Source organism: Pseudopipra pipra, chromosome Z (genome assembly GCF_036250125.1).
Source record: "Pseudopipra pipra isolate bDixPip1 chromosome Z, bDixPip1.hap1, whole genome shotgun sequence".
In the NCBI taxonomy this organism is placed as follows: Eukaryota; Metazoa; Chordata; class Aves; order Passeriformes; family Pipridae; genus Pseudopipra; species Pseudopipra pipra.
In genome coordinates this window covers 11,918,492-11,941,315 of record NC_087581.1, presented here as the reverse complement: position 1 = coordinate 11,941,315, position 22,824 = coordinate 11,918,492, and the positions used below count along the sequence as shown (strand labels likewise).

General features: G+C 37.8%; 1 protein-coding gene across 1 annotated transcript in view; it reads right to left on the bottom strand.

The window, feature by feature from the left end:
* Positions 1-7,417: 7,417 nt before the first annotated feature.
* SLC1A3 (solute carrier family 1 member 3) overlaps positions 7,418-22,824 on the bottom strand; it is a 65,393-nt gene continuing 49,986 nt past the window's right edge. Inside the window, exons 6-10 of the mRNA XM_064641857.1 lie at positions 16,593-16,888; positions 14,725-14,958; positions 12,678-12,872; positions 11,180-11,314; positions 7,418-9,929 (exon numbers count right to left, since the gene is read on the bottom strand). Of these exons, the coding sequence (XP_064497927.1) occupies positions 9,725-9,929; positions 11,180-11,314; positions 12,678-12,872; positions 14,725-14,958; positions 16,593-16,888 (1,065 nt within the window). The 3' untranslated portion in view covers positions 7,418-9,724. The remainder of the gene's footprint in view (positions 9,930-11,179; positions 11,315-12,677; positions 12,873-14,724; positions 14,959-16,592; positions 16,889-22,824) is intronic.

Here is a 22,824-nt window from a genome sequence, read left to right as displayed (position 1 = left end):
TGGTGCTGACAGTGCTTCCATTAACAGATGATTAATTACTTCATAAAGTTGCTGTCTTTCTTTATCTATTGTTGTTCTCTCCAACCAAAAGAGTGTAATGAATCTGAAGCAAAGGCTGGTTTCTGGTTTTTTTTTCCACAGTTCCAATAATTTCCCAAGTTCTTTAAGAGAATGTTGCATAAAGTGGCAGAAACATCAGAATAATAAAAGCTGCATTTTGGGAAAGAATGAGTCTCTGTGCTTCAGACTCGGAAATTTGCATGAATGGATTCGCTGGAAAAGCAGAGCACAGCTGTATAATGGTGTGTTGGCACTTACCAGGCTGCTCCACTGGCTGGATTTTCTGAAATTAAGGAAGGTAGCATATCATACACATAAGCACACACACAAGTGGGAAGACAGAAAGCAGTTCTTCCTGAAAGATATTAACTATCAGTTTGCAGCTCCAGGGTGACCACTTCATGCAAGAGACATAACTTGAAGGCATGTGTCAGTGAAGAGGAAGGTCACAGAAGGAATTACTGGTGCCATAGGATACTTATTAGCAGATAACAGAATGAGTCGAGTTGTGTTGCCTAAATGTAAAAATCTGCTAGGTCAGACCAATATTCTGTTAAAACCAGTATTTTCTCATTGCCCTGCTGTGGAGACACAGTTTAGTGAAAGCAATGGAGCTGGCCTCTTCTCTGTGTGACTTCTGTAACTTTCAGAGTTGTTGTATTAAGGGTGCTGGAGGATTTGCCTGTTCTTGAACCTTTACAATCTCCTTTTGAACCTGTTGATACTGTTGCCTCCACTTTGATACTGTCTGCACGTCCTGTGACAATCTAGTTTGAGAGCTCACTATCCACTTTGTAATGCTGTACTCCTTAACTAGTTTAAACTCTCTGTTTTAAAGTATTCTCCCAATAGTGTCATCACCTCTGTGACTGGTGGTGTTGGATATGGTGAATAGCAGTTTTACATTTGCCTTACCCATTGCCTTCTTGGTTTTGTTATTTTTCATCATACAATCTCTGCAGTTAAGGAGTCACAGCCTTTTTGTATCACCTCTTGTGATTATTTCATGTTCATTTCTGCATACCTCTCTTAATTCCTGTACATCCTTCTTCAAACATCCTACAGGGTTCGAGGTATGGCTGCACCAAGGCCTTTAAATAGAAGCAAAATTATGTACTTGGTTCTCCTTATTCTAACTCTCAGCATCTTGCTGCCTTTTTTGGCCAATGCATTGATCCAGTGATGTCAGGAAACAGCAGCAAGTCTTAAGATCCTTTCCTCAGTTCATAAGTACCAGTTTTGAGTTCAGCACTATGTAGTTGCCATTTAGATTGTACATACTACATTGTATTTATCTAAAGGGAACCTTTCACCCATTCAGTTTTGTGAGATCCTTCTGGAATCTGATGCCATTGTCAAGGTATTTAAATACCTTAAAGAGCATAATGTTATTTGCACACTTAAAGAGATTTCACTGCAAACTTTCTTCTCTAAGGAATTGATAAAGGTGTTCAATAAAATTAGTCTCTAAATCATTTTCCATGTGGGCTCATTTTGGACATTTCTTATTACTGAGAAACATTAATTAAGGCCTACCATTTTGTTTCTTATCTTGTAACAGGCTTTAAATCCATTAAGGACCTACCCTCAGTCCATGGTATCTTATTTTCTCTATTAACCTCTAGGTTAATAGATGTAGGTCATTATCCACGGCTTTCTGAAAATCCAGATATCTAGTGCAACTAGTTTCCTTACTAGTGCACTTAAAGAGCTCCAGCAGGTCCATGGGGCAGATTTTCCCTTTGTTGAAATCATATCAGCTCGTTAGCAGTATTCTCCTGTGTTTGCCCATGTCCTGAGTGGGTTTGTGCTTGTATCTCGTTACCATGGCAGAAGTCAGAATTGCCGCTCTGTAGTTCCCAATATCTACCCTGCACCCTCCTACCCTTCCAGTTCTCTCTCTCTTGTTTCACAGCTGAGCTTATATCTGGAGAATGCTTTACCCGCCAGATTAAAGCATATTGTGAGAAGTAATGAATTGAAAGGAAAGAAGGAACAAGCAAAGCTTGATTGTATTTTATTGATTACTGAAACAGAAGAGCTGCTTTGTGTTGGCAGTAAACAAAGTCCAGTCCATGCTCCTGGAATTATATTTATGATTTTAACACTCTTTATATTTTTAGCAGATGGTGAACTTTTTGATAGTGATGGAGTTTCATGGTGGTTTGATTGCTGCTGAACTGTCAAAGACCTATTGTTGTTTAACAAAGATAGTAATTGACAGGAAGGTCAGTATTTGCTGGAGTAACTTTTGAGGAATGTTATTTTAGTGGGATTCAGTATTAGAGATGTAGGATGCAGTATTACAGATGTCTAATATTCAAAATCATGAATCAGACCCTTATAAGATTGATTTAAAACTAAAAATTTTCATCTCTTTTTCTTTGCTTTCTAGTCCTTTATGTCACATCATGTTTTTACACATTGATGAGACTGGAAATGGATTTAAAGATAGTGTAAAATTCTCCCAGTTCTGTCTCAAGGAGTTTGCAATACAATATTCAGTACTACAAGTGTTGGCAGCACTGCTGGTTTGCAAAGGAACAGCTCAGGCCCTGGCCAGATGCCACAGCATTTGCTTCATAGAATCATACAAATATTTAGGTTGGAAAAGACCTCTAAAATAATTGAGTCCAACCATTAACCCAGCACTGCCAAGTCCACCACTAAACCATGTCCGCAAGTGCCACATCTACACAGCTCTAAAAACCTCCAGGAGTACTGACTCCCACAGTTCCCTGGAAGGCCGTTCTAGTGCTTGCCAACCCTTTCCATGAATAATTTTCCCCTAGTATCCAATCTAAGCCTCCTCTAGAGCAACTTGAGGTCATTTCATCTTGTTCTGTCATTTGTTACATGGGAGAAGGGAGCAACCCCCACACAGCTACAACCTCCTTTCAGGTAGTTGTAGAGAGTGATAAGGCCTCCCCTGAGCCTCCTTTGCTCCAAACTAAACACCCCCAGCTCCCTCAGCTGCTCTTCACCATTTTGACATGCATTGTATCAAGGTACAATCTGTATGCATCCACAGAAACACAGTTTGGCAAGTACAGATTCCACATGTGCAAATCTAGCATTTTCACAGAACCTTGGGGCACATCAGATTACCAGAGAGAAACAACTGAGACTGGAAGAGACATCACTCCTGGTGAGACCCTGCTCTCTCAGCAATTAGTGTTAGCAAAATAGCCCATACATCACTATTCGCAGAGTATATAAAATAATGCCTTGGGAACTGTGGCACACATTTTCTACAAGACACTTTCATTTTGCCTGAGAGATGCTCAGATAAAACACAGACAAATGAACAGGAGCACGAAAGAATCAGTACAACAGTGTTCACAGCTGAATATCTTAAAGACAGTACCTTAAAGATAAATTAATATATTCTTTATGTGAATAAATAGAATTATTATACTAACAACATTCTGCGGCTGAAGCAAACATTAAACGTTGTGCTCAATTGTTCATCAGAGGATTTAACCTAATCTTTTTAATTGGATGCAAAATGTTACTTGTAAAAAAACAACTGCCACACGATGGCAGCATAATTCAATGGACAAAGAATTTTGGCAGTCATTTCTGGGAAACACTGCATTTTTTAGGAGGCTGATTGTTACAGAGCCACAGTACATCTGAAAATGAAGCGCTGGCAGCAGCTGAATAGCTCCTTTGCACTGTGGAAGCTAAGTGGCACAGTGGGTTAGTACTGTCGGCTTTTTCTTCTGGAGACTCAACCTTACATCCTGGCTTAGCCTGTAAATGAAAGCAAGTTGGGTGGTCTCATCCCAGTCCCCATTTGTGCATATCACAAAAACACCAGGCAATTTGGCATGGCCAGGAGCTGCTGCCTGGGAGAGGAGCGGGATTCAAATGGGAGAGGGACTGCAGGTCATGAGCAAGGTGAACCGGAAGATCTGTGAAGGGAGGTTTGTGTGGCACCAGCTCAAAGGACAGTCACCATCTGCCACCAGTACTAATGTTATTCTGAATATATTTGCAATGTAGTTTATTCTCTGTGTTTGAAATCCAAGTCAGACCTTTATTCTATCCTCCTCACTTTGCTGTTCGTGGGAGTTTTGCCAGTGAAAGAAGCCAGCAAGCGCTACATGATTTGGCCTGTTTTTATGTACTATTATGATGAACAAATTCATTTAATTTCTGTTTTGAAGAGAGGGTAGCACAAATTCTTAAATACACCCTAAGTATCTAGAGCACAGGAGATAGAAGGACAAAAGTGCTATGCACTAGGGGCAAATCCTCAGGGTTTGAGAGATGCCTGAGATGTGGTCCAGGTGTGCATGTCAGCCCCATTGTACAGGCTCTCCACAATCCTAATTTCTCTAGAAACCCTGGTGCTATTGTCCCCATTTTATTGGTTGGGAACCAGAACTCAAAAAGGCTTAGTCATGATGAAGACGAAGAATACTCCTGAGACCTGTACTGGGGTGTGTGAAGACCTGCTGCAGTAGGGTTCTTGGAGGAGCAGCTGTAAAACTAAGGAGAAAAGCCAAGAGAGCTAGTGGGATAGAGGGATGGAGGTACATGGGACTGCTGAAAATAGGAAACTGCTTAAGGAATCAAAAAAAACCATGATGCAGAAAATGAATACAACTTTAGGAGTCAAAGTAATAATAGTGGACAACTATCAGAAGAGATTTGGGTTTTTATCATTTTTATCAAGTATCAAGAGTTTTAAAAAGCTCTTAAAAAGCCAGCAGTCCAACTAAGAAAAAATCTGATTAATCAGGAAAACTAGAAAAATGTGCAATGTCTAAAGAAAGGAAGTTGTAAAGAACAAAGAAAAAGCATTAATACGAAAATATACTGCTGAAAAATGCAGTTTTTGAGGCAAGTACTTGTGAAGCTGTGCCAACTCTTATAAATACAATTGACTTTAAAGTGAGGAGATATTATAGAAAAGTTAGAATATTTCATTTTGACATTTTCCTAGCAAAATTATTCAATGTCTTATTTTCAAGTTCAGTTAATTTTGCAGCTCAGTTTGTTTTAATTTAAAATAGAGGAAAAGCAATCAAGAAGTGAGATGCAATGTTTCAATAAGTGGAGAATGAAACATGTCATTATACTTGAAAAATACTTTTTTTTTTAAGCAATAAAAAATTGTTTTGATGATGCCCTGGAAGAATTATTCTCCCAAGTCTTTCAGTTCTCTCACTGAAGTGAAAAATCAATTATTTGTGCAGTCCTAGTTGTGTAATGAGGCATGTTAAAGAAAAACTTTGGTTAGAGATGCAGGTGCTCGTCTTCGAATTTTGGAATTTTAGATACCTCTGGGTACCTTAGAGACATCTGAGGACCCAGAGGAGAGAAGACAGAAAGGGCTCATCATGCAGGATTGTATTATCTGACTACTGCTCTCTGTTATCAGAAAGAATCTTGCTGCCTCACTGATGTTGCCAGTCTGAGTTTTCTGTTTTGCACAGGGGTGTAAAAGTCTTTCTCCATCTTATTCTGTGCTTCCAGGATAAACTGATCTCTTCAGAAAAAAGGAAATCCAGAGAGGTGGTGATCTATCAGTTCATCTCAGATTTTTTATCCCGTTCTGGGAAATGGCTATCCCACTAGAGCCTAGACGATGACACACCGTTACCACAACTAGGACACTGGTGTTCACAGTAGAAGCAAGATAAGTTCTGTACCATTTCCATTGTAACTTTATTAAAAAACCTCAAAGGTTAGTTGAAATACAGTTCCTTAAATTTCCTGTCAGTTGTGCCTGCACTGGAACACAAATGTCACTTGTGCAAATTCAATCCTTCAGAAGGGAACACAGAAATACTTTGCTGTGCCAGTAGTTGATTTTCCACATGCATGACCACTTTGCTTTAAACTGGCCACACACTGTTATAGAGACACGAATTCTTGCCTAAGAATGGCAAGGCTGTTTTGTACCCCAACTTCCAAATGAAAACACTGCTGAAAAATTATGGGATACCAGAGATTTTTATTCTGCATGGAGGCACAGAAGAGTAAGCAAGGCCACTGTGCCAGGAATTTCTCCAAGTGAGGAGCTGGAGCAAGTCCTGAGAAGAGCAACGGAGCTAGGGAAAGGTCTAGGTGGTAAGTGGTACAGAGAGCAGCTGAGGGACCTGAGGGTGTTTAGCCTCGAGAAAAAAAGGGGGCTCAGGAGAGACCTTATCACTCTCTACAACTACCTGAAAGGAGATTGTAGCCAAGTGGGAGTCAGCCTCTTCTCCCAGGTAACAAGTGTCAGGACAAAAGGAAAAGGCCTCAGGTTGCACCAGGGGAGGTTCAAGTTGGACATCAAGACAAGTTTCTTCATGGAACGGGTTGTCAAGCATTGGATGGGCTGCCCAGGGAGGTGTTGGAGTCATCATCCCTGGAAGTGTTCAAGAAAATACTGGACATGACACTTACTGCCAAGGTCTAGATGACAAGGTGGGATCAGACAAAGGTTGGACTTGATGATCTTGGAGGTCTTTTCCAACCTAAATGATTCTGTGATATACTCACTCTCTTCCTTTAACTATCCTCATCATGATAGTAGTTCTAGAAACACAAAGATATTGTACTGTGAGAACACACACACAGATAACTAGAAAAAACATTTGGAAAAATTATACTCATGTGCTTTGGAACACCATATCTTCTCTGATTTTTTTAACAATACTGTTTGCATTATATAGTATTTACAGTTAAAACACCACAGAAAAATTCAGAGAGGAAATTGTTTGGTGTTTTGCTGGTATATGTTTAAGAAGGTAGGACTTCTCTCTGTTGTCTCCATTTTCTCCAGCCAACAGAACCTTCTAGATGCAGTGATTCAGCTCGTGTCTTTTATACCTTCTCAGAACTTCTCATGATTCAGTCACTTCCATTAGAAGAGAACTGCTAACTGGAGTTGCTGCCAAGTGAACCCTGACAGCATCACAACCCACTTCCATGAGAAAAACAGTGGATTGTTGAGGATGGCTGTGATGTTACAAAGCTGTAATGGGGCTTTACACCATCTATTTATATGCATCCAAAATGAACCAGCAATTTTGCAGCTGCTGCATCATTGAAAATGTAAATACATTTTTTTTCAGTATTTTGCAGATATCGATATGTGAATTTGAATGAACTTCAGTAGGAAAAACATTGGTTCTTTTAATTCTTAGTGTTCCTCCCTACCATGCTTTACTTCTTTATTTTTGATCACAAAACTGTAAGCGCGTATTTAAAGTAAGGAAGCCCTGCTATATCAAAGTCCTGCTGCATAAAATGGCCTGAAATTCCTGAAATCCCATACTATGAGTTTCTCAGCCTTGAGTTTGTGTAAAGCTTCTATTACAGAGCCTTTGAAAGAAATTCTAAATCACAATAAGAGCAGTAATGTAAAACTATTTTTATTGAAAATACATCTACAAAGTAATGTTTCTCAAACCACTCTGGGTGCATACCAATGCAAAACCAGTGGGGAATGGGGAAGGGAATCTTTCTATAATACCTGATTTCCATAAGAAACAACGTTAGTATAAAAAAAGATCACATTCTTTGTGACACAACTAATTTTTCTCAGCTGATGTCATAGAAAGACAGCCTTTTACATTGTCTTTGCAATGTATTTCCAAACAAAATCTTAACAAAAATTTAAAGTGTTATGCCATAAATTCTACAGTTAATGTTTATACACACATTCTGAATACAGTATCTATATAAAAATATCTCTAATTATATATCAGAAAATGCCAGTCTGTATCCTAGATTTGCATTTTGTTAGCCAAAAAAAAAAAAAAAGAACAACCCATAAACCCATATTTTCTTTCTGTCAGAGATTCATTTAGAGTTTGCTTGGTTTGACTGCTCAATACTCTACATTAAACCCTGCTCAATTCATTCACTAGAGAATTCTTGCTCATATTGTTCAGATTACTTAACTGGAGAAGATGGACAGGAGTTTTCAGTCCTAAAAACCAGTCTTGCCTGGGAAAAGATTTGCCTTCAACCAGCATGATGACATTTTCACTAGTTACTTGTATACCATATTATGGAGTTCTACAGAAGCAACATATTCAGTATTTTTTGAATGGCAGCTCGGACAACGCAAGGGAATCCTTCATTTCTATCATCAGAATTTTTTTGATAAGGAGAGGGAGAAAGAAGACAACAATTTTAATAAAACAGATCACTCAACACTATTATGCCTGTCAATATCTTTGTCTTTCTCCCAACTCTAACTGCATTACAAAACTTTCCAGTTTAATCTCTTTAATAATACAAGGTAAAAAAGAAAAAGTACATAATTTATATTTCTAGAAAGTGCTTCTTAAGGGAATAATCTTGAACTGAACAAAAAAGCCACAGGATTACAAATGCACTGTCTCCCTTTTTTCATTCTTTGCTTATCTACTCCCTGAAGGAAACCTACAGTATTGCATTTTAAAATAATTTCTAATTAAAATTTCAACATTTATTATAGTATTTACTATTTTGCAGTTTATATATTTTTCCTAGTAAAATGTATAAAAGCACCCATTAGTTTTACTTCCTAAGGGTTTGTTTGGTTTTTTTCTTGGATGCTACTGATAAACACTCTAGGAATTCAAAATTTCACACTGAGATAGGGAGTCTTCTCCAGATGGAAAAATGTAAATCCAGTTAATTGCTCTATAATTTATTAGTGGTATGATGGAGAATTTGTGAGATTTCAATCTGAAAACCTCCAGTTAGTCTCAGGGATTTATATTTAGAATCCATCTCATTTAGGATCTGAGCATCTCACCCTTCTGCACCTTCTACAGAAGGCTGGCATTGCCTTCTTATCATTGCTTATTAAGTAGATTTTTTTTTCAAACTGAGATGAAGACACATTTTCTGTCCCAGACTAGGCCTTGCCCCTACAAACACTTCCACACATAGATTGTTCAGCTGGGTTGTGATGTTTAAATTATAGGAGCAAATCCAGACTGGAAGTACATACACGCATATTGTAAATGTTTGAGTCAGTGGGAGCCAACTAGGCTAAATTTTTATAAAGAACAGCTGAATCTAATGTGAAAAACAGTCTAGATAAAATAACTTTCTCAGAAATATTTCAACTCAGCTGGTAAAAGTGCTGATTTGGGGGTATTTCTTTTCTTTATTTATATATCTTCCCCCTTTTTATCCCCTCAATTAATCTCCTGCTTTTTTATTGTCCTGCTAGTATTTGAACAATAATATAACACTAGAGAAAAATAATCAGATAAAAAAGTAAAAGTCCTGTTAATTTACTTAGCTGGATGTAGTTATCAAGTTAGAAGTACTGATTGTGTGTTTAAAGATGTTAGGAATTTTGCAACAGGTATTTAAAAAAATAAAACCATTTTCAGGCTCTGTTATCTGTTTTTACTTTCCAGTTCATAAAAAAAAAAAAAAAAAGATTCACAGGACTGAGTAACATATACACAATCTCTTTTTTTATCCCCAGTTAGCATATGTCTAGCAGGACCACTGTTGTTGCCTGTTAATTTTTAAGTGGGAAGCCAACATATACCATGATCACTGCTAGTTTGGAATATATTTCATTAATTCTTTCCAGTGCGAGCATTAAGGGAGAAATCAAGGAATAGATGAACTTGGTGAATTCAAGATATAAACGGCCGGAAAATTGTGTGCTTTTCCACACTTGCAGTGTTGAACTCACGTTTTCTCTACCCTACATCTTGGTTTCGCTATCTAATGGTTTCTCATTCTCATTTTCTTGGGAGATCAGCTGGTAGGGTTTCTTCATTTCATTCTCCTCTATCACAGAATTACCCATTTCAGCATCCCTGTTCTTCAGCTCATGCCGTGATAAATGTTCAACAATTCCTGCTCCAATGGAGTCTCCCAAGACATTTGTTGTGGTACGGAGACGATCCCTAAGGAAAAAGTAGTGAGTTAGTCTTGATTTCATCACTTGTTCAGGGAAGCATGCAGACTAGCTGTTAAAACTGCCTTTAAACAGTTACTAGATGAGCCACCTGTTATATATATATATTTGCTTACCCAAACTGTTAATGCCATTATTTCTTCTACAGAAATTACCAAATATACTGGGATGTGGAGTCACAAAATGTATTACTACTCTTAGTAATCTGACAGCAAGAAACAGCCATGTGATGAGGATGGCAAAGGGACCACATGGCTTCCTGGAGGCATTTTGGGACTTTGGTGGTTTGGGTTTATATGCTCTGAACATGTAAGCCAATAATAATCTACCTTGTTATTTGTCTCGCGACCATAAACTATGATGAGCAATTTAGGGTGGAATTATGCTGAAATGACTCAAATTAAACTACAACAACTCAGCCCCCTTAGAGGGCTCTGCCCAGCAGATGTAGGACACAGCTTGATGAGGAGGGACTGGCACCATTAGTAGATAAGCATCCACCCAATATCAGGCTGTGGGTTTGTGGTTAGATAATCATTTGAAGACCTTATGTTCTGATAACAACACTGGCAACTTCTTACAAGTGATCAAGGGCTCACTTGAAGAGACTGACGGGTAAAAGGCCCTGGAAACCATGGATAATAGGTGTTAGGTGAGATAGAGGTTGGAGGAAACCTTCCTTTGATTTAGTTCCTGGACCTAAGGGAATTTGTACACTTAGAGGTGTCTGTCAGTCTTCTACAGATAGAGGAATGGAAAAATTTAGGGGCAATACTTTGTGGTGGCTGGATAAAAGAGTTACACAACTATTTTTCATTTCTGTGTCCATGGGGCAGACATATGAACCTTTCCCAGATTACATAGTCAGAAGGGCTGCAATTTGTTAGTTGGATTTGATTCAGTTCTGAGCTTCTGATTGAAGAAAAGGTTTTCATTGCATCCTACAAAAAACAGGCTAAAGCAATTCTTTGCTTCTTTAATTACAGTGTGCCTGTTACTACCCTAATGATAAAGGTTTCTAAGTAAACTTTCTGCATGCAAAAGGAATCATTAAGCAATACCCCTCACCATCTGCTCTATGAAAATACCATAAAAGCAAGAAATTGTGATGTGACTCTTTTTAACGCTTGTTTCCAACTGCTTTCCACAGCAAAAAGATTGCAGTACAGTCAGAATGTCCCTGGCTATTTCACTTCTAAATATTGTCTAAGCCTTTAATGACTCCATAAAAATACTTACAAGAACCAGTCCACTGCAATGATAAGAGTGATATCATCTGTAGGCAGACCTACTGATGTCAGCACAATGACCATGGTGACCAGTCCAGCTTGAGGAATGCCTGCAGCCCCAATACTGGCAGCTGTAGCGGTGATGCTGTGCAGAGAGATGGCAACAGCAATTAATTGACTTCCGCAATAAACTCTCTTTATCATCTGGCAAACTTTAAAACCAGATATGAAGCAAGTAGTAAATAAAGATGAGCCCAGTCCCTTATCTGAACACCTCATAGCTGCAGGGGAGTGTGACTTTTGATCCGAAGTGTTTGCACTAAACCTTTATCCAGAAACCTCGCAACATGACTTTTTTAGCGCTAAATTCCCTACTAGATGCCAAGGGCCAGACAAAACATCATAGCCACATGTCCCAACCCACTGAAAAAACTCAGTCCACAAGCTCAAACATGTTAAAAGGAAAGCTGAGGAGATAATTCTGTCCTGGTAGATCTAAGGCAAGAACTTTTATTCTTTGTCCGTCTCACTATAACTTCATGCCAGGTGAAGTCTCTTTCCTCCAGCAGTTGGTGTTCTGCCATCAGAAAAGCTGCCAGAAACCCTGAATCATACAGTCTAGTGACTTAGGAGAAATATGCTTGTTCACACCTGGTTTAGGAAGAATTTGTTTTGTCAGGTGGTTTGCCAGGGAGCAGTCTAGTACTAATGAATGTGAAACTATTGCCACAGAGTGCGAAGGCAGAGTTTTGCCTTATGTTAATGTGTATTGAAATAAACTGGTGGTTTTTGTAGAGAGAACCACTGTAACTGAACTTTCATTCTTCCTGTGTGATAAATACATGTCTCTTTGTCTTACAGCATCCACCTCTCCCCTTGCTGACATTCCTTTAATCTACACATGTGCCCGTCACCCTTTTCTCTTAAACTATGATAAACATAACGAAATTAATGCAGATCAGTTATCATTGAGTGCTAATCAGTGGGTTGTTTGTTGTTCTATTTCAAACAAGACGACTTGTGTGCTTGAAAACATACCTATCTTCTCTGCTTTTATCTATATTACTGCTCCTTACACAGCTTGCCCCTGCTTGTATCCTGAGACCATCAGGACTAGGAAAACACTACCTCTCCCAGCTTTAACACTGTGATGCTTTTATGCTACAGCTTTGTACATGCTCTATAAGTTACCTGGTACTGATTGTAAGTATATAGCTCCCAAGAGCTGCATGAGTTCTTTAGAAAGAAAAACTTGAAAGTAAATAAGACCTTTCTTGTTGACTTCATCGAGTGCAGTGACAGGTGTCCTGTTACAGTTTTTTGAAGGCTTATCTAAAGGAAAATATGTACTGGGGGCCCTTTCCTGTGCAAAAGATGTAAATAATTACAGGTATTCAGTTACTGTAGCAGTTCCTTGTTTTCAGCTCTAGATGCTAATCCCACATAAACCAGCAAGAAGTCCTCACAAAGGTGCTTTTATGAAATGTAAGTAATAATGGCTTCCATACCTGATTGTGATAATCTGCCCGAAGTTCAGCTCAAAGTTGTTAACCTGTGCAATGAAAATTGCAGCCAAAGCCTCATATAAAGCAGTTCCATCCATGTTAATTGTAGCACCAACCGGCAGCACAAATCTTGTAACTCGTTTGTCCACTCCATTTATTTCTTCTAGACACTTAAAAGTAACAGGTAGTGTTGCAGAACTGAATCAAAAATAAAGAAGGTAATATGTCATATAAATTCTATACAGAGGGAAAGAAAAGACTGTCACACATTATGATTGCAAGAAATGCCTTAATTTTTTTTGTGATCTACCAGAATATTTTTGTTTTTCAAATGCAAAGGCTGGATTTAAGCACTGAATCTAAACGAAAAGTCTGAATTTAGGGTGAAGATTCTCTTAATGCTTTTATAAACTTTTCCCAATGGTTAATAACTGTCTTTTTCTATGCAGTCCCTCGTCTGAATGTGTCTAAGTTCAGTGTTTTGTTACAAGAGCCTTCTGCTAGGCAGAGGAATCGATTTAAAAATTCCTGCTCCTCACTTCTATGTCGTGGAGCTGTGACTGAATCATCCTTAAGCACTGTTTTTTTGAAGTTATACAAATTCATTATTCAATTCTTCAGATTATTCAATCCTTCAGTAAAAACCATTCTTTCTCTTATTTACTTGCTGACTCCTCCGGAAAGGGCATTTTGATCAATGGTTGCATTACTTCACCACTTACAGTTTAACACCAGTAGGTAGCTAAGCACCACACAGCCACTCACTTACTTGCTTCCACACCCTAGCAATAGCTGGAACATCAGTGTAGGATCATTGTGGATTTGGACACAAATCTAAAACATGGAGCAGCTATGGAGAAAGTTAACTCTGATCAAGCCAGGCCTTGTATTTCTACATCTGATCACAACAAAGTAAAGAAGTTTTTCAAGACACAACAATTCAGATTACTCTGTCTCTTCTAGACACTCAAAAGTAACAGATAGTGTTGCAGAACTGAATCAAAAATAAAGAAGGTAATATGTGATATAAATTCTATAAAGAGGGAAAGACTGTCACACACATGAAATCTTTTCACAAGTGAAATCTTCATTGCTAACTACTTAACAGACTGTCAAGTCTTAGAAAACTCAATCAATATTGATAAAATACTGACAAAAAGTAAAGTAAAGAAGGGCTATGAAAGATTCCACTCCAGGTGGAATGTCTAACAAAAACTGGAACATACCCTCTTAACACTGTTACTGTTACCCACCAAAGTTGTAGTTTTATTTTATTTTCTCTTAAACTATGTTGACTAGTGTATGTTTTATTTTATTTTTAAAATAATTTTTAATCAACTTCTCTTTTAGGCATTCCACTTTTAGGCATTCCCAGATTTGCAGGGATTGATATCAAAATGTCAAATGTGAAATCAGTAATTGTCCCTCTCTCCCATTACACGATCAGAATTTTTTAGTCATCAAAAGCTTTTTCAGTGATACAAAACTAAATCAGATTCTACATTAATGGTCACACTTGCTTCTCCTCCAGATGTTCAAAATAATACCAAACACCAGGGACTTGAATTTAGCATTACAGAATATCTAACTTAAAACACCTGTCTTTAGGGGAAACTTTCAAAGTCTTTTAAAATAGAAGGTGTTTTATGAAAGGTCATGTGGCACAGAAATGTACATTTCATTATAGTAATGTTTCCTTTCATCATACATGCAAAAAGGTTTTTTTAATTCATATGGTGTACCTATGACCTCACCAACAGAGCAAAAGTGGCATTTCTATTGCAGGTTCTATATCCATTATTGGTTATCAGGATTATCAGACACCAAGACTTATCAAAGTCACAAGGGTTCTGGCCATACAGTCTGCATCACTGAAGAGATTCATTTAACCTCTAGGAAACAGAGTTTGAGTCAGAATCAGAGAGCAGTAGAACTGAAATACAGTACCCACTGTACACTTTGAATACAGAGTTCACTAAACGTGAGGTAAAATTGTTCCTCAAACCAGTAATACTATAATAAAAATACAGCTTTAAAATATTGTGTTTACCTGGAAGATGTTCCCACAGCTGTGACTAATGCCTGGATTAAGCCTCCAATAAATACCCATGGGTTCTTACGAGTGATCACGAAGTACAGAAGAGGTAGGACAATGACAGCGTGAATTAGCAAACCGATGATGACTGTCACAGTGTACATGGCGAGCTGGCCACCGATCACACCCATATCTTCCATCTCAACAATTTTTCCAGCAATCAAGAAGAGAATTCCAAGTGGAGCATACCTGCAAATAAGAAATCAAATCAGCATTACTGAACAAAGTAATTTACTGAGAAAATTCACTCCCCCAGCCACACTGTGTTTATATGCATGCATGAATGTAGAACTGCACTGCTATGATACTCCCATGCAGGAGCAGTTCAAGAGTTTAACTCTTCAACTTTCAACAGTTCAACCCAGAATAAACCGCAACAGTGAATGTTTCTGGTGGGCTTCAGTGGATTCAAGATCTGGTAAGGATTTCAAGACATATAGCATGCCTACAGACATGTAGGGAGATGAATTCTCTTTGGAATTCAAGAGTAATAAAGTTGGTTTAGCCAATTCTGTTCTAGTTCTGTCTCTGTGAACGAAGGCTCAGCCAGTGTGGTTGCAGTCTATGCCAAGCACCAGTTCTATTTCAGTGCTGTTTCCCATGTTGTTCGGGAAGGAACCCACACAGAAGTCTGATAACCTCTGAAGATTTCAAGCTGCCTCTGGCCATGCTATATTTCATCCATCAGGGCACTGAATAAATACATTCTTCAGCATGAAGACATCTGTATGACAAAGGCTGGCTGTATTATGCAACAGCAACAAAGGAGGTATGAACTGCTTTTCTGTATCAGGAAGCACAGCTAGAGGTGAAGAAAGAGCTAGTGCTGAGCATAAAACTTCAACATAATTCTGCTGCAGTGATACTTTTGGTACAGACTTATTTCTATAAATGTCCACTTGTCTTCTCACACTAAGACATCACAGAACAAAATCTATCCACCGTATCACAATTTCTCTTTAAGACATCAAACCCATTTAGAAATTTATCTGATGTAGCAACGCTCATCCTCTGCTTTGTAATTTTAAGCACGCTGTAAAGGAGAAAAGATTTTTGTTTTGTATAAATGTGATCTGGAAGAACAGAATTTTAGATACTGGAGCAAATATACTTATTTTTAGTTTTGTATCAATACTGCAACACATGTGTGCTCTTGGACAGGCTTCTGGAGTTGATTTGGGGTTCTTTCTGTGGTAAAGAAGGCAACAAGACATAATTTCTTTTCATAATTAACTTTCTACCTGGCAAATAATGAATCTTAATTGTTGAAAAGATTTCACACCTTGAGGGAAAATGTATTTGTTTTATTTACTTAGTGAACACTATAAAGAAAGTAGGAACAGTATGTATATGTGTGAGCAGTGCAGCTGTGATGCAAGGACATCCACATCCACTACACAGCTACGGGAATCAGTTGTGTTGGAAACCGATGATAGCAAGGTCTTGCTGCGTAGAAATAAGATTGTGGGGAAGGTTTGTTGGTTTCCTTTAATGAAGTCAGATCAGGGTATAAGGAAACTTCAACAGCACACTGCTGTGATTGTTACCTTTATGAAGACATAAGATACAAGTGTAGCAACTTCTGACACAGACCCTGATTTTTCTCATGTTGAAAGTGAAACCCTATGAAAGAGTTGGTGTGCCTGGGCAAACCACTGATGTAGAGCATTACAGCTCTTGAGCTCACTTGTGAAAAAAGCTACAAGGTAGATACACCTTACTGTCTGACTTTCTGCCAAGCAGACTCCTGCTACCCAGTGCCTGATTGTGATGAAAAAATATTGTTAGTAACTTAAAAAGGAATTTATCAAAGAGGCACTTACCACATGATTAGAGCTACCAATCTCATGATAGCCTCATTAAGGCTATCAAAGAAGTCTTTCAATGCCTGACCTTGCTCCCTCATGCTTCCAATCACCAGGCCAAAGCTTATTGAGAAAACCACCAAGCCAAGGGCATTCACTCCGTTTACAGAACCTGGAACGGGAACTATTTCCTCTCTCATTCGGGTGAGGGCTTCCATTGCTTCTGACACATTGCTTATTATGGAAGTCACTGTGGATGTGTCATTGGGTGGAATAGCTACTTTGAACTTTCTCTTTTCATAGTTAGTTTTGAACTGTTAAAACAAAATAAAAGAAAGACAGAAATTCTGTGAATCACAGCAGACAAAGGTTGAAATCACAAATTAAATTAACATTTACAGTCGTAGGACATTTCAATTCTTTGCATAACATTTCTAGGTAAAATGTACTGTGATGAAAACCTGGCTTTCCTGAAAGTAACAAAAGTCCATATTAACTTCAAGAGCTAAAACTTCACCTTTAGCTACTAGGACTCATTTTCTCATAAATATGTCACAGTCAAAGATGCAGATTTGTCCTGCTCCTGAGTTTTGTGACAAAGTTATTTATTCTTAGTTTGCATTTTTATAAATTGCTATTTTTCCCTACAACAAAATTCCAGCTGTTAGGTAAATGGGTCTTTTTTTGCACAGCTAGAATATTTTCATGTCCTCTGGGGTTTCTTTATTTGTTCATCTTTTTGAATTTATAATTCAAATAATTAGACCAAAGCTGACTTAAATACAACATGCCTCTTTTTTCCTTTACTATGTCAAAGCCATTAGTTTATTTTGCAGTACAAGTCACCACTTCTCTTAATTAAGAAAAGTATTTCTCTTTAAATGGTTCCATTATGGAACAGACAAATCAATTTCAAAATCTCAAACCCCAAATGTCTGCTTTTAAAAACAGTCTTTCACCCCCTAATATTTTTCCAAAGAGAAATATACATCCTGAGTATTTCTATCTGGGCTCAAAAAGCCCTGCAGGTCTGTGCTGATTAAATTCTGTCGAACACAAACAATGTTAAATTTCACTAGTAAAATATTTCTTATGTGACTCAGGATGTTAATTATCCCATTAAAGCAGCTGGTTATTCTGGAAGGTTATTCAACAACTTTGGATTTTTATTCCTTTGCAACTACCAAAAAAAGACAAATATTAAGAGCTGTTGTATCATTAGTGATATCTGGAGATCGCTGCACACTCCAAAAGTATTTGTGTGAAATGAAGTACTTAGCACTAAGATGGGAAACCTGAATCATCACCTTTTAACACTGATCTCATTTTTTTTCTACACTGGAATAGTTTTATGCACTCCTTCCACGTATCTGATGTATCCCCCTGAATGCTCTGTCTTTCAGAATGTCACATAAAACTGCTTAAAAATGATTTATGAAAAGTTTCTGAATAATATGTAGCAGAACACATCTCCTTGAAGGTCAAATATATTTGAGTTTTGAATGAAATTTACTTAAAATCTTTTAAGATTTGGGCTGTAGTTAGAGAAGTCATCTGAGCTGTTTCAATAGTTGGCTGACAAAGAAAAGCCCAGTTTCACTTCCTCACCCACTCACACCCAACCTGTGATAATTCTTGTTTGATGTCTTAGTGAGCTGATTCTACTTTTTAAATTGGCAGAAATGTTACTAAGCAAAAAAGTGGCCACTTTTCAGGTGAAAGCTATGCAGGTGAATCAGCTCTCACTGACTTCTCACAGAGAAGGAAAAATCACTGAGACTGGAACTACACAGCTGGGGAAGGAGGGCTGGGATTGCCTCTTTAGGTGACAGAGAGGTATTAGGAGTGTAAATGGAAATGTAATATAAGTGCTCAACAAAGTGTTTTTTCTTTGGTCTTGTCATGAATATTAAAATACTGGCTAGCATGCTCCTTTTTCTTTTTATCTACAGGTATGGCAATTGTGTTATATGTGTATTTTTATTACTGTTTTCAGTAGGAAAAAAAAACTTAGGTGCAGATTTATTAATGCAAATATCTGAAGGGTGTAACCATGCTGGACTTGCAGGCATACTAGTTTAGACAAACGTAGAAGAGCAAGCTGTTTAATGAGGTCTGGAACAATGAAGCCTGGAATTAAAGCCTAATCTCCTACGAAATTTCCTACTCATTTCCCACTTTCCCTAGCACATCACAACTACTTTGGTCCTGACTCTTCTCTGTTACCCTCAGGTCCTAATCTCATTCCTACCTATTTGACTAGGTCAAAAGTACATGTGGTGCAGCTGTTCAGCAGCGCTGGATGTGCCTGATTGGCTGCTGCCTGTTGGAACAAGCCACCAGCTATGTCATAAACTGCTTTTCCTTCATTGGAAGCACAGTCTTGATTTGCCTGAGAACTGCTCCCCTCATGCCAAATTATGTTGCAATTGGCCATGGTGCTCAACAATTATGGCAGGGGGCTGAGAAAATGTTGGGCTTTACAGGGGAAAAAGCACAATCACATGAAGTTTCTTACCTTTGAAACATAAGTTAGAAATAATTTTAGGTTGTAACAAGCACACTCGTACATTTTGTGCTCATTCTGGAATTCTGTCACAGAAGGAACATGCTTCTAATTCTTTATTAGTTAAGTCTCTTCAGGTATAATACGGATTTTAGGACCTCACTTAGGAAAGTCCTTTTCCATTTCAGCTACTAGACTGGTACACAGAGATGTAGATCTTATCTGTTAACTCACCTTATTCATCAGACTTAAGTATTCAGAAATATTGCTAGGGAGAAGAGTCTTTCTGGAACCCTTTCCAGAGAAGTGGAGAAACGATCTATTTAGCGTGAGATTCAAAATGGTATCCTAAGCAACAGGAACCAGAGCAACTTTATTTGGTCTGGAATATTTCCTTGAGCTGGTCTTTCTTTCATTATAGCTAAATGAGCTCAAGGAGAACTATGTGGATGTGTCTGTCTTCTTGTGCCCAAACCTGTCTATCAAAAGCCATGAGAAGTTTGCTGGTGAAGGAAAATAAATCAAGGAAAACCAAATACAGGAAACGCAAAGGAGGTATCCACTAAGAAAAAAAGTGTAGATTGAGCTTTACTCTTATTACTGCTTTTTAAAATGACAATAAAGGCAAAACACAAGATTGCTTGACCTTCACAAAACATATTTTCTGTATGTGAAATGGTGGAAAGACCAACTGCTTATAGTAAATGACCGGATAAAAGACCACCTTCAAGATGTCAGAAAATGTTTTGAAATAGATGAGGAAATAGCAGTGTTGACTATTACTGCTCTGCAGAGCAGCTGGTAGCAAAAGATAATTTTGTGAGCTTTTATGACATTCCTACATTCAGCAGATCTTGATCTCAGTGGGAATCAGAGTTATTAGCTGTTCATGTAGCTCAAACTGAGAGTTTAATGTCACATTGTGATTCTGCTGATCCTCGTTCCTTTTCAACATTCAGAAATGGAAGAAATTAGACAAAATAAAACTGCTCATTAAGAGTGTCAGAAGAGAGACTAGAGCTCCACACACTGATAGTATGTGATGGGCTAGACAACATCACTGAAGTCCTGTAATTTCTGAGGATATCTGGTGCATCGTGTCTCCAGTCAGAGATATTTTTTCCTGGTAAGATTTTAGACGCAAAATACTCATGATCTTTCCTTAATTTAATGTATATATAACAACTGAAGAGCAAGATAAATATTATATGAACATATTAATTTGAATACCTCTCTACGAACAACCTTATCTGCAAAAAATAATGCATTTCTGGACTTTTTTTTTGTAAGACGTGGTGGTAATGAACAACTAACAAACAACTTTAAAATTAATTTTAATTAAGTTAGCTCATTAAGAAATAGACAATACATTTTTATTGCATAATCTAATGAATCAGTTGTTTACATTTTGATTATTGTGTTGTTTTCATTAGTGATACAATATAGCCACAGTCATTTGAGTTGGATATATCGAGGGACTTTTGAAGAAGCAACATTGTAACATGACAGTAGCACACTCAAGTGGTTAATTTGCAGTGAAGGTAACTGCACAGGTAGCTGTTCTGAAAACTCATAAATCACTGTAGTAATTTACTTTGAAATAATGTAATTAGCACTGTCTGTGCTAAATCTGTATGATGATGCTATGTTTGGTGAAATAAGATTTTAAAAGCAACAAGTTTTCTTAAATGCAGCCCTAAAAAATTAAAAGAAATTAAAAGAAGGCAGTAGTATTCTGTCTTCCTAATTATTTTTTTCTTTGCTTTCCATATGGATATGTGTGAAAACATTCTAAATTTTCTGCAGAAGAGCTGATGACACAAGTCATCAGCCAAACTTATCATGAGGAATAGACAGCATATATCATTTAGTGTTCATTTCTGAATGTGTGATTAATACTTCCAATACCCTTGATGAGGGCAATTTCAGGAAGGAATATGTAATTAGAAATAGCTCAGAAGAAATGCAGTTATCAGGCAAAGTTCTTCAAGCTTATGACGGCATCAAATCCCACCTATTCACAATAGAATGACTCTCTCCAAATTGTTAGACTTTGTTTCTCTTTAGATCCCAAGTTCACTCATTTTTCTTTCATCTTTTAATAGAGCCCAGAGCACAGCAGGAAGAATAAGCAGTTAAGAAACAGTATCTGCTTAATAAGCAGACTTCTGCCCACTGCTCAGCCCCAAGCTAGACAGCATTTTTGAATTTAGCAAAGAAAGAGAAATGAAGAAAGAATGGACAGAGCTGAAAGATAAATCCAAAGATTTCTTTAGATATCCTTAAACTGGGGGTGAATGCAGGGGCACAGAGGAAACTTTGACCAAAGTAGTCTAGTTTCAGGTAAGTGTGGAATACTTACCTGCAGTCAATCTAACTATATTCTCCTGTTACTGATAAAAATCACAAAATCCTTGCATGATCAGTGCATAGTGAAGATCACAACACATCACATGGAAATAAGCAGCATCAGGAAGTGTGCTGTTTGGATTAACAAAGCTGCTGTTTAACAATCAGCCTGAGAAAGCTTTGTTACTCAAAGAGTTCTTTGCCTTAGTCTTCACTGTTTGGCCATCTGGCTTCCCACATCTCTCAAGTGCCTGAATCTCCAGGTGGAATTTGGAGGAGCAAAGTTCCTCCCAGTGTAAGCAAAGAGAAGTTTTGAAACCACCTGATGAAACTGAACGGGAGCCTATGGGATCTCACAACATTCATTCCAGGGTTTGGAGGGAACTGGCTGGTGTTGCCAAACCACTCTCTATCATGTTTGAAAAGTCATGGCAGTCATGTGAAATCCCTGGTGACTGGAAAAAGTGAAAAATCTTCAGGAAAGAAAATGTTCAAAGAAGGAGAAGGAGAAGAAGAAATAGCAAGGGGAGATAGCTTCGCCTCACAGGCTTGTTAGGAAAGTAAAACCAGGAAAGGGAATCCAAAGGATGAGGAACAGTTGAAAATTTAGGAAGATCTTTCCCAGATATATCCTAAGGTCCCAGTCTTCCTTAATGACTACTCTTCTCCAAGCAGCAATCCTATAAAAGCTTTTCCATCTAGAAGCCCTCTCTACCTTGGTTACTCTCTCCGCACAGTTCCATTTAATTTTGCACATTTCAGTGGGTTCCAGTACAAGTCTCTGACAGGAAATAAACCTGCCCTAAGAATGTTGTAAGACAGAATGTGCACATCTGATCTACCAAAAGATGATTTGAATTCTGAGTGCATATTCCAGACATGGTTTCCAGGTGTGTGAAGCTGTGGATCAGTATTACACCTTTGACTGTGGACAACTGTGAGTGTATATGTACAGTGTGTTTTGTGTTTGGGCCAGCCAACATCTGGTTATAGAACCAGATTAGTGCCAGATGGATCATCCTTCTTCATAAGTCTTCTGAGAAAAATATGAAAAAGTGGATGGAAACTTTTGAAAAGAAAGTTATGGGGTCAGATGTACAAAATCATCTGGATACCTAGCAATCTTACACGTACTTGTAAACTACTTTTTTAGTTTAACAAATCTGCTATAACAAAATAACTTTTACCTAAAAATGTAGGATTTGGTACTGAATTCAAATACATAAAAGTATCAGTATGACAGATTTAAAATCCTGATATTTCAGTAAGTGTAGCTGTTGCTGAATGTCAGTAAAAACTTTCACTAAACATATCCTGGTTTTCAAACTACTTTTTAGAAATCTCCTTAAGCTGTAAAGCACATGAGAAATACAATATACTTAATGTAAACAGAAT